At 36.9% G+C, this 12219-nt stretch overlaps 1 protein-coding gene across 2 annotated transcripts in view; it reads left to right on the top strand.

Annotated features, from left to right (window-relative positions):
* TSGA10 (testis specific 10) overlaps positions 1-11482 on the top strand; it is a 56384-nt gene extending 44902 nt beyond the window's left edge. For both annotated transcript variants that reach the window (XM_068980015.1, XM_068980022.1), the window contains 4 exons: positions 770-972; positions 6240-6344; positions 6509-6658; positions 11458-11482. In XM_068980015.1, the coding sequence (XP_068836116.1) occupies positions 770-972; positions 6240-6344; positions 6509-6658; positions 11458-11482 (483 nt within the window). The remainder of the gene's footprint in view (positions 1-769; positions 973-6239; positions 6345-6508; positions 6659-11457) is intronic.
* The last annotated feature ends 737 nt before the right edge of the window (positions 11483-12219 follow it).

The raw sequence follows: 12219 nt of genomic DNA on the forward strand, positions 1-12219 counted from the left end.
ACTGAGTTTATTTTCATCTGGTTTTTTTCCTCATAAATTTTGGTTGTTTATAATGACTGTAGATATGTTTATTTTTGCTATGGTCAGACATAATTTTTAATTGTATTTAGTCTAAAAAGTTGTTACCCTACCTGCCTGCCCCTCTCCTAATAATTCATTTTTATTAAACTTTCTTTTCTCAGAGTTTTACATTAAATTTTTAAATATATATAATTTATTATAATGTGTATTATGAGATAAAGAATTTTTTTTTCTAAATAGTGATGTCTGGTTTCCCTCCTTTTGGAGAAGCATTTGGCTTATAGAATATATTTTAGGCTCAAGATAACCTTCAAAAAGTGAAGTGTTCCATAGGACCATACAAGAGAGGGAATGTGTGATTACTCCTTATCTTTCTTAACCATGGAGTATGATGACATTCCATCAGGAAGTTAGGCATTTATAACTCACTCAACTCAGACAAAGCAGTAGTCACAGATACTACCATGTCAGTCTTGCAAAAATATAAGAAATTTCAAAGCTGGACATGGAAATTGTTTGACATTTGGGATTAATAACTCTTCAATTAACAAACCTTCTGATACTATCAGAGAGTTGGGAAGTGATACTGTGTGTGTGTGCATGTATCTGCTAAGAAGGACACAATTTCAAATCTAGAAATTAAACGTGATTGTCAGTTCATAACAGAGAAATTTTATGAGTCTCTGATAATACATGAATTAAGTGAACAAGTGAGAATAAGTATAGATATCTTCCTATCATTGTGCAGATGGAGAATGAGTTGGATTCTGCTCGTTCTGAAATAGAACTCCTCAGGAGTCAGATGACAAATGAGAGAATCTCCATGCAGAATCTAGAAGCTTTGCTGGTGGCCAATAGAGACAAGGAATATCAGTCTCAGATAGCACTTCAGGAAAAAGAATCTGAAATTCAGCTTCTCAAAGAACACCTTTGTTTGGCAGAAAACAAAATGTGAGTTGATTAGCACATTAAGTCGAATTTCTTAAGTTTTCAGTACTTAATAGGTTAGTGGAATTTTAAAGCTGAAATGTAGACCATTTAATGTCATAGTTTGCTGTTAATTAAACTTAAGACCCAAAATGTTGTGACTTGTCTATGATTTAGTACCTATTTCTATTATGTGTCTCTAATCCATCTAAATTTAAATGTAACCATCTTTGTGTTGATTGTTTCCACGGAGTTTTGGGTGCAATAGAACATTTACTGGAGAAGGGAATGGCAAACCACTTCAGTATTCTTGCCTTAAGAACCCCATGAACAGTAGGAAAAGGCAAAATGATAGGATACTGAAAGAGGAACTCCCCAGGTCAGTAGGTACCCAGTATGCTACTGGAGATCAGTGGAGAAATAACTCCAGAAAGAATGAAGGGATGGAGCCAAAGCAAAAACAATACCCAGCTGTGGATGTGACTGGTGATGGAAGCAAGGTCCGATGCTGTAAAGAGCAATATTGCACAGGAACCTGGAATGTCAGGTCCATGAATCAAGGCAAATTGGAAGTGGTCAAAAAGGAGATGGCAAGAGTGAACGTCGACATTCTAGGAATCAGCAAACTAAATTAGACTAGAATGGGTGAATTTAACTCAGATGACCGTTATATCTACTACTGTGGGCAGGAATCCCTTAGAAGAAATGGAGTAGCCATGCATGGTCAACAAAAGAGTCCAAAATGCAGTACTTGGATGCAGTCTCAAAAATGACAGAATGATCTCTGTTCATTTCCAAGGCAAACCATTCAATATCACAGTAATCCAAGTCTATGCCCCAACCAGTAACACTGAAGAAGCTGAAGTTGAATGGTTCTGTAAAGACCTACAAGAACTTCTAGAACTAACACCCCCCAAAAGATGTCCTTTTCATTATAGGGGACTGGAATGCAAAAGTAGGAAGTCAAGAAACACCTGGAATAATAGGCAAATTTGGCCTGGGAATACATAATGAAGCAGGGCAAAGGCTAATAGAATTTTGCCAAGAGAACACACTGGTCATAGCAAATACCCTCTTCCAACAACACAAGAGAAGATTCTACTCATGGACATGACCAGATGGTCAACACCAAAATCAGATTGATTATATTCTTTGCAGCCAAAGATGGAGAAGCTCTATACAGTCAGCAAAAACAAGACCGAGAGCTGACTGTGGCTCAGATCATGAGCTCCTTATTACCAAATTCAGACTTAAATTGAAGAAAGTAGGGAAAACCGCTAGACCACTCAGGTATGACCTAAATCAAATCCCTTATGATTATACAGTGGAAGTGAGAAATAGATTTTAGGAACTAGACCTGATAGACAGAGTGCCTGATGAACTATGGACTGAGGTTCATGACATTGTACAGGAGACAGGGATCAAGACCATCCATGGAAAAGAAATGCAAAAAAGCAAAATGGCTGTCTGAGGAGGCCTTACAAATAGCTGTGAAAAGAAGAGAAGCAAAAAGCAAAGGAGAAAAGGAAAGATATAAGCATCTGAATGCAGAGTTCCAAAGAATAGCAAGAAGAGATAAGAAAGCCTTTCTCAGCGATCAATGCAAAGAAATAGAGGAAAAGAACAGAATGGGAAAGACTAGAGATCTCTTCAAGAAAATTAGAGACACCAAGGGAACATTTCATGCAAAGATGGGCTCCATAAAGGACAAAAATGGTATGGACCTAACAGAACCAGAAGATATTAAGAAGAGGAGGCAAGAATACACAGAAGAACTGTACAAAAAAGATCTTCATGACCCAGATAATCACGATGGTGTGATCACTTATCTAGAGCCAGACATCCTGGAATGTGAAGTCAAGTGGGCCTTAGAAAGCATCACTATGAACAAAGCTAGTGGAGGTGATGGAACTCCAGTTGAGCTGTTTCAAATCCTGAAAGACGATGCTGTGAAAGTGCTGCACTCAATATGGCAGTGAATTTGGAAAACTCAGCAGTGGCCACAGGACTGGAAAAGGTCCAGTTTTCATACCAATTCCAAAGAAAGGCAATGCCAGAGAATGCTCAAACTATTGCACAATTGCACTCATCTCACATACTAGTAAAGTAATGCTCAAAATTCTCCAAGCCAGGCTTCAGCAATATGTGAACCGTGAAATTCCTGACATTCAAGCTGGTTTTAGAAAAAGGCAGAGGAACCAGAGATCAAATTGCCAACATCCACTGGATCATGGAAAAAGCAAGAGAGTTCCAGAAAAACATCTATTTCTGCTTTATTGACTATGCCAAAGCCTTTAACTGTGTGGATCACAATAAACTGTGGGAAATTCTGAAAGAGATGGGAATACCAGACCACCTGACCTACCTCCTGAGAAATCTGTACACAGGTCAGGAAGCAACAGTTAGAACTGGACATGGAACAACAGACTGGTTCCAGATAGGAAAAGGAGTACGTCAAGGCTGTATATTGTCACCCTGCTTATTTAACTTATATGCAGACTACATCATGAGAAACGCTGGACTGGAAGAAGCACAAGCTAGAATCAAGATTGCCGGGAGAAATATCAATAACCTCAGATATGCAGATGACACCACCCTTATGGCAGAAAGTGAAGAAGAACTAAAGAGCCTCTTGATGAAAGTGAAAGAGGAGAGTGAAAAAGTTGGCTTAAAGCTCAACATTCAGAAAACGAAGATCATGGCATCCGGTCCCATCACTTCATGGGAAATAGATGGGGAAACAGTGGAAACAGTGTCAGACTTAATTTTTTGGGGCTCCAAAATGACTGCAGATGGTGATTGCAGCCATGAAATTAAAAGACGCTTACTCCTTGGAAGAAAAGTTATGACCAACCTAGATAGCATGTTGAAAAGCAGAGACATTACTTTGGCAACAAAGGTCCATCTAGTCAAGGCTAAGGTTTTTCCAGTGGTCATGTATGGATGTGAGAGTTGGACTGTGAAGAAAGCTGAGTGCTGGAGAATTGATGCTTTTGAACTATGGTGTTAGAGAAGACTCTTGAGAGTCCCTTGGACCACAAGGAGATCCAACCAGTCCATTCTAAAGGAGATCAGCCCTGGGCGTTCCTTGGAAGGAATGATGCTAAAGCTGAAACTCCAATACTTTGGCCACGTCATGCAAAGAGTTGACTCATTGGAAAAGACTCTGATGCTGGGAGGGATTTGGGGGCAGGAGGAGAAGGGGACGACAGAGGATGAGATGACTGGATGGCATCACCGACTCTATGGACATAAGTTTGAGTGAACTCTGGGAGATGGTGATGGACAGGGAGGCCTGGCGTGCTGTGATTCATGGGGTCGCAAAGAGTCGGGCACAACTGAGCGACTGAACTGAACTGACCCTATTGCCTTTGGGAAATATTATAACCAGATTAGAAAAAAAACCAATTCTAAAACCAGAAGGATTTTTCTATTTATGGGCCTGCTTGGTATTGCTACCCAGTCTTTTCATTGTCACATGGTATTTCCCTGTGTGCTGGGTACCTGGAAGCACTACTGCATTCACTGAATGCTGGAGACTTCCCCCAGGGCACTGATTGTGACTTAAAAAAAAAAAAAAGACTCCCTAGTACTGTTAGCACCTATTACACCACTGGAGGATTAGATGGAAATACCTGCCTGCGTGTGTGTGTGCTGCGTGTGCTTAGTCGCTCAGTCAGGTCTGAGTCTTTGGGACTTCATGGACTATAGCCCACCAGGCTCCTCTGTCCATGGGGTTCCCCTGGCAAGAACACTGGAGTGGGTTGCCATTCCCTTCTCCAGGAGATCTTCCCGACCCAGGGATCAAACCGCAGTCTTCTGCATTGAAAGAGGATTATTTACCATCTGACCGACCAGGGAAGCCCCCCTGCCTGCATAGTAGATATTTTATCACCTTTGTCACCTGTCACAAAACCTGATGGGGGGACCCTTAGCCTCTGTTCTTATCCATCCCACCTGTAACACCTTTTCATCCAGCCTCAGCTCTGCCCTCCCGTCTGAGTAGGGAATGTGGGGAAGGTCAGGAATCATGGTCTAAGGAATTGGCCACTTGTGGGAGCCCTTGACTGAGCACAGACTGCCAAACCAGGGCTGGTTTCCTTCAGAGACTGTTTTTAGGTTGTGGCAGCTGTAACTGAGTCACTCTTTCAGTCACTGCAGCTGGGCTTTAGACTGGACCTTCAGAATGATCCAGTTCTGTAGGATCGTTTCCTCAGGCCACAGGTGGAAATTGCTTCAATGAAGTATGCCAAAACTCCCGCCTTAAGGGGGGTACACTCTGTTTTAGACTGGCTGGTGAGTAGTGTCACCTAGAACTAGTCAGCTTGATAAACTCTTGTGTTCCTAGTCTCTAGAGTTTAGACTCCAGCAGTCCATATTGCAGTCCTGAAAGCCAGCAGAGAAGACAGAATGTTCTGGCAACAGCGGTCACCTCTGTCATTAGCTTCCTCATGGTAGTGTGCTTATCAGGGTTTTGGAGGCATTGTTTAGCCCTAAGGAAGATCCTGTTAAATTGAACAGATTTTTTTGTCTTTAACAGTTGGATATATCAAATTTCATTACACCCATGTATAAGGCATTTGGTCAGTTAGATATACATTTATGTACCCACTGCATATTCATCATGGTGTTAGTGAATTCCAGTGTTATATGCATTGGAATATGCACATCATACAGTGAAGTGAATTGTAAAAATGATCTGCAGTGAATTGATAATATAGGTAGATAATAGTATTACCATATCTAAAAATAGGGAAAATTAAGTTTAACTAATTGAATGGGGCTGAAGGCAATGGCACCCCACACCAGTACTCTTGCCTGGAAAATCCCATGGACAGAGGAGCTTGGTAGGCTGCAGTTCATGGGGTCATGAAGAGTTGGACACGACTGAGCGACTTCACTTTCACTTTTCACTTTCATGTATTGGAGAAGGAAATGGCAACCCACTCCAGTATTCTTGCCTGGAGAATCCCAGGGACGGGGGTGCCTGGTGGGCTGCCATCTATGGGGTCACACAGTCGGACACTACTGAAGCGACTTAGCAGCAGCAGCAGAGACAGCTTAAAGGGCTTTTAGTAGACCACTTTGCACATTTACTGTATCTAAAGTTGGCATTTTTAATTTATTTTATTTGTGTGAAATTGACGTATTTTAGATGCACCGATGCATCTGTAAAAACCAGAGTGTTGCTTGGCTTCAGCTGAGAAACCATGGCCAACATGGTTTTAGGTACCCTAGGAATACTTTGGTATTCTACCTTTAATCACCCATCATTCACATTCTCTACACAGGGCCATCCAGAGTAGGGACGTGGCCCAGTTCAGGAACGTCGTGACGCAACTGGAAGCTGACTTGGACATTACAAAGAGACAGCTAGGGACGGAGCGCTTTGAAAGGTAAGTTCAGCAGCCTGGAAAGCACTGTTTCTGGGATAACAACAGACTTTGGTTATTTCATGGTGATTAGATTTTAAAGTATGATTTGAACTGCAGCTTTACAACAGTGTTAGTAATGTTGCTGGATATAAAAGTTCAATTAAAGTGTCCCTATTTTGCTTTAGGGAGAGGGCTGTGCAAGAACTCCGCCGCCAGAATTACTCAAGTAATGCTTATCATTTGAGTTCCACAATAAAGCCAAATACAAAATGTCACTCACCAGAACGTACTCACCATCGATCTCCTGACCGAGGCCTAGATCGATCATTAGAAGAGTAAGTGGTTTAAGGATCCATTCTTTGGGGAACCATATAGCAGTAAGCACTGAATATTTGAGGGAGTAAGAAAACTCAGTAACCATCTACCATTAATAGTGCTATTTAAAACATTATTACATAATTAAATATGTTGACATTTTAAAAAAGTATTTTGATTCTTAGTGTCATGTAAATATGTTAAAGAAAGATGTCTATTTTATCTAAAGTTTACATAAATTATATTTTAAAAATCTGATTTTCTTTAACTTCTGTAACATACATTATTATATACTTTCATAAACAAACTATTGGTTAATTATTGTAGCACCAAAAATACATATACTCTAAGGAAAGCAATAGGCTACTTTTTCAAAGGAGAATATTTTAGCTATATTCCTAAATGTTAGACATTTTGTAAAAACATTTTTATTTAGAAATAACTTCAAACTTACAAGAAGTTAAAAATAAAACAATGCAAAGAACATCTGTATACCTTTTATCCCTACTCACTGTTATAAAAATTTTACTCCGTTTGCTTTTTCTGTGTTTATGAGGCAGTATGAGCTGTCTCACTCACTCATACTCCTGCATTTTCTCCTCCCTGTCTTTCTCTCTTGGCTTCCTCCTACCCGCCCACTCCCTGCAACAGACATTTTTAAACAATAACCAGTACCTCCAGTTGGAACCATCCTCATAGGTTTCTCCCTTGCCTCCTTCCTTTCCGTATTTGTATGACACCCTTTTTTCTCTAGTGAGAGGCCTGGTCAACATTAAAATATTCACTCAACAACGGTAACACAGTTATTCCTTCATTCAGTCCCAGAGTCTATCTAAAGTACTTTCAAGATTTCTTCATCTATGTCACTACAATAAACAGGCCAACTTAGAAAAGAGCTCAAAATCTATTTACAGTTCTTCCTTCCTGTTCCATACATGACCTTTCCAAAGTCTTGAGGGCATATAGTCAAATACTGTATTCATGAATTACTTGGATTATTTTTTTTCACTCTCACTGTGGTGATGGTATACATTTAAAATAACAGTAGATTCATTTGTTACAATTTGCTTTCATTTTTCTTTTTTCTTTATTATGCTGAGATGTCCTAACCAAGAAGAAGAGATGTCTTTCCATTGTTCAAATTTTGCTTTGTGTCTTTAAGGAATGACTTGTGGTTTTTCTTTATATAGGTTTTGAATATTTCTTGTAAAATTCACTCCTGAATATTTTATTACTTTTTTGTTACTATTGTAAATGGAGTTTCCTCCATATATTATATCTTCAAATGATGCTACTTTTGCATGTTAATTTTTTAGCATGTTATCTTGCTTTTATTTCATTAAATTTCGTTATTAATTCTTTAGGGGTTTCTAGGTATACTATCATGTCATCTGCAGAAAGAGATATTTATTTCTTCTTTTCCTAATTTTATCTCTTGAATTATATTCTCTGGTTAATAGCATTTGTTAGTATCATCAGAATAATGACAGATAGTTGTGGCAAAAGTGGAATTCCTGTTTTAATTCTGACCTGTAGTAGGAATGCCTCTTTTTTTTTTTTTCTTGTTAATTAAGATTCTAGTTTTATGATTCAGGTTTATGTATTTTATAGTATTAAGGAAATACCACTTATTCCTATTTTTTTTCAAGATTTTTTTTTATTAGGAAACAGTGTTTTTGTCAAGGATTTTTTTAGCATCTATGAAGATATGGTTTTTCTCTTTAGAATTATTAATATGTGGATATATTAATTGATCTTTCAACTACTGAACCATGTTTGAATTTCTGACATAAAAGAGAAATTGGTCATAGTCTGTTATTTTCATAGTGTTTGGTAATATTTTCTTTATTTTAGATTTGTATATCAATGTTCATAACTGATATTGACCTGTGCTTCTTCTATTAAGTTTAGATATCAATGTTTTATCTGCTTCTAAAAAATAATTTGGAAGTTTTTGTTTACTGTAGTTTGAAACAAGTTATACAGTTGGGGATTATCTGATTTCTGAAGAGCCTTGGCTCTTTATTTGTGGGGTATACTTCCTTGGTAACTTTTTCTATTTCTTCTTTGGAAATTAGTCTTTTTAAGCTATATGTGTTAGTCTAAAAACTATCCAGGCTTTTAACTCTAGGTTTTGAGCTTTATTTGCATAGAAGTAACCAATGCAGTATCTTATAGACTTTTAAGTTTCTTCTGTGTCAATAGTTATGTCCTGTTGCCATTTCTTATTTGTATGTTTGTGCTTCTCCCTTTTGTTTGTTGATTACCTTAGCCTGCGGTTTGTTTACTTAGTTCATCGCTTCAAAGAACCAGCATTTGATTTAATGATTTAATCTATTTTCTTTCTCTGCTTATTAATTTCTGTTTTTATTTATATTAGTTCCTTCCTTGTGCTGTATTTTCATTTACTTTGTTGATTTTTTTTCCCCTAGGTTTTTGAGTTAGAAATTTAATTCATTTATTACCGTTCTTTAACTTTTATCAATGTAAATATTCAGGGTTATGAATTTTTCTATGATTACTGCTTTAAATATATCCCACAGATTCTGATATATAGTGTTTTTGTGATCATTATTTTTAAGAATTTCTTTAATCTTTCTTTGTATTTTCATTTTTACCCAAGAGTTATCTGATAGAAAATCTTTTAATTTTCAGTGAGAAGTTTTTTGTTTGATTTGGTTTCATTTTTAATTCTCAGTGTTATTATGTATATTATTTGTAATATTTCTATTTTATGGAAACTACTGATGTTTTCTTTTTAAAATTTTTTTATTGATGTTTTCTTTATACTTTACTACATGTTCAAGTTTGGTGAACAGTTCATGTACACTTGAGAAGATGTATTCTTTCTTATCAGGGTATAGTGTAATATATCCAGAAGATTTACCTTTTTAATTTTACTTTGTTCTTTTATAATGTCATTTAATTTTGTTCACTTGACTTGTTTTACTAAGAATGGCATTTTTAAATTTCCTTTTATTGGTATGTTTTTATTTCTTCTTATATCTCCTATAAATTTTGTTTTATATAGGTGGTTTGCTGTTTAGTCTGTTGCATAGATATTCTGAATTATCATATCTTCACTGTGAATGTGGCTTTTACAAAGTGTTATTTTCTGATGCACTTAATTTTTTTGGAAGGAGGAAGGACTTGTCATCTACTTTGTCTGGTTTTAGAGTTACAACTCCTATTTCCTTATTGGGTCCACTTGCCTGGTAAATCTTTGTCCATCTCTTTTTTTAAATCTCTGCATTTTAAATGTCTCTCTTTAGACAGTATGGATTTGAGTTTGACTTTATGAACCATTTTGAAATTCTTTTTTTTTAAGTAAGTGAGTTAAGCTCCTTAACATTATTGATATAACTGTTAAATTTGGTCTCAACTCTGTCATATTATGTTATGATAACTGTTTACTATGTGATATTTGCTTTAATTCTTTCTCTATTTGGTTATCCTTCTTTGCTTGTAGCTGTTTCTTTTGATATTCAGGAAGTTTTATGTCTTATTATAATGGTTACCTTTCTATTAATACTTTTAATAGTGTCCTTAAAGTATCCCTTAAAAAATTTTTAAGCTTTTGCTGTTTGTTTTAAATGGTACCTTTTGACTACCATCTAATATCTAGACATGGGCTTCCCTGGTGGCTCAGCAGTAAAGAATCCACCTGTGAATGCAGGAGACGCAGGTTCAATCCTGCCTAAGTCGGAAAGATCCTCTGGAGAAGGAAATGGCAGTCCACTCCAGTATTCTTGTCTGGGAAAATCTCATGAACAGAGGAGCCTGACAGGTTACAGTCCATGGGGGTCAAAAGAGTTGAACACAACTTAGCGACTGAACAACATCATCTAGACAACAGTCAATGTGCTTAATTTACTTTTCCCAACAGCTGGTCTGTTTCCTGTTACTACAGTGTTGTCTTTTCAGGTTGCCATATAAATGGAATCATGTGGTGTATAGTCTGCAGTGGCTGACTTTTACCCAGCCACTGGGTAAAATATTAGATTTATATATTAAAGATTTATCCAGGTTGTTGTATATATCAGATATTACTGGATATTGCTTTTAACTGCTGAATAGTATTCCATTGTATGGCTGTAACACAGTTTTGTTTTGCTCTGTTTTACTCTTTATTTTGAAATGATTAGTCTCACAGGCAGATGCAAAAATAGTACAGAGTCCCACATATCCTCCGCCAGCTTCCCCAGTGGCCATGTCTTACAAACCATGAAATTGGCATTGGTATAGCTAACTAGCAGATACACCTTATTCAGTTTTTGCTAGTGTGTGTGAAGTTTTGTTCTTTTTTTTTTTTTTTTTTTTTTACATACCACACATAGAACAACACTGCAGTCAAGGTTCTGAATTGTCCCATCAGCCCCAGGGAGCTCATTCCTTCACAATACCCTTTCATGGGGACATCCTCCCGTCCTCCTCCCTATCCCCAAGCAAACTCTACTTTCTTCTCTGTCTGTAATACTGTCTTTTTGAGAGTGTTGTGTAAATGGAATCACACACAGGATGTAATTTTGTGAGAGTGATTCTTCTCTCTTAGCACAATGCCCATGAGATCCATCCAGGTTGCTGTATAAAGTCAATACTTCTTTCTTTTTTATTGTTGAGTCCATATTATTGCATGATATAGATGGTTCACAGCTTCTGAAAACTGGGTGATAAAATACATTATATCTGATTTCCTTCACAGAAGCTGAGGGGAAAAAATTCCAAGTATTGCCAAACTAACACTACAATACATTTTTTAATATATCATAAAATCATTGAGTTAAAATATTAATCTACATAACTTTTTTCTCTCTTATAGGAATCTTTGCTATCGAGATTTCTGACATGTGGAAAGATTCTTCACATCCTTGGGAGAGGTCAAAGTTTCAAACTGATTTTTTTTTGCTATATGATTGCATTTATCTTTTGAATGCTTGACAATGTTAAATGAATTTATTAACGTTGTGCCTCTGAATCTCTGTTTTCATGTGCCATGCCATATCACAGTGATCTGAGATGACTTATAAACAAAAATGTATATGGCCCTTTCTATCCATACAGTAATAGTGAGTGTAAAAGCTGCTTACTTCACTATTGACAACTGTTGTGTTAACTATCCGGAGTAAATAAAGAAGCTTATAAAAAGAGGGCAAAGTGTTTTAACAAAACTGATTTTTTTCCTTTGTGATTTATGCTTTCATGGCTGGACAAATTGTGCCAAAAGAGGCGCAGTTTACCACTCCTGGCCTGGGACCCCATATTCCATTTTGGAGCCAACCTGACATGAACTCCAGGCCATACTCTGACTCCAAAGCAGTATAGTAGGTGTGTGTCAGGGTTTTTAAATCCTTAGTGTTGTACCATTAATTAGCATACATTTTCTACAATTGTTTACCCCTACTGTTTTTAGAAAGGTAGGTAATACTATCTCTGTCAAGAATGTAAGATTATTTTTTAAAATCTGTATTTTTCATACATTTTCCTTTAAAATATTAAAATACTGCAATCAACTTAATTGCCATTTTATTTATTTATTTTTGCCCGTGGCAGCTGTCTATAATGTAGCATAACAAGTTTAGTG

Source organism: Capricornis sumatraensis, chromosome 1 (assembly GCF_032405125.1).
Source record: "Capricornis sumatraensis isolate serow.1 chromosome 1, serow.2, whole genome shotgun sequence".
Lineage (NCBI taxonomy): Eukaryota > Metazoa > Chordata > Mammalia > Artiodactyla > Bovidae > Capricornis > Capricornis sumatraensis.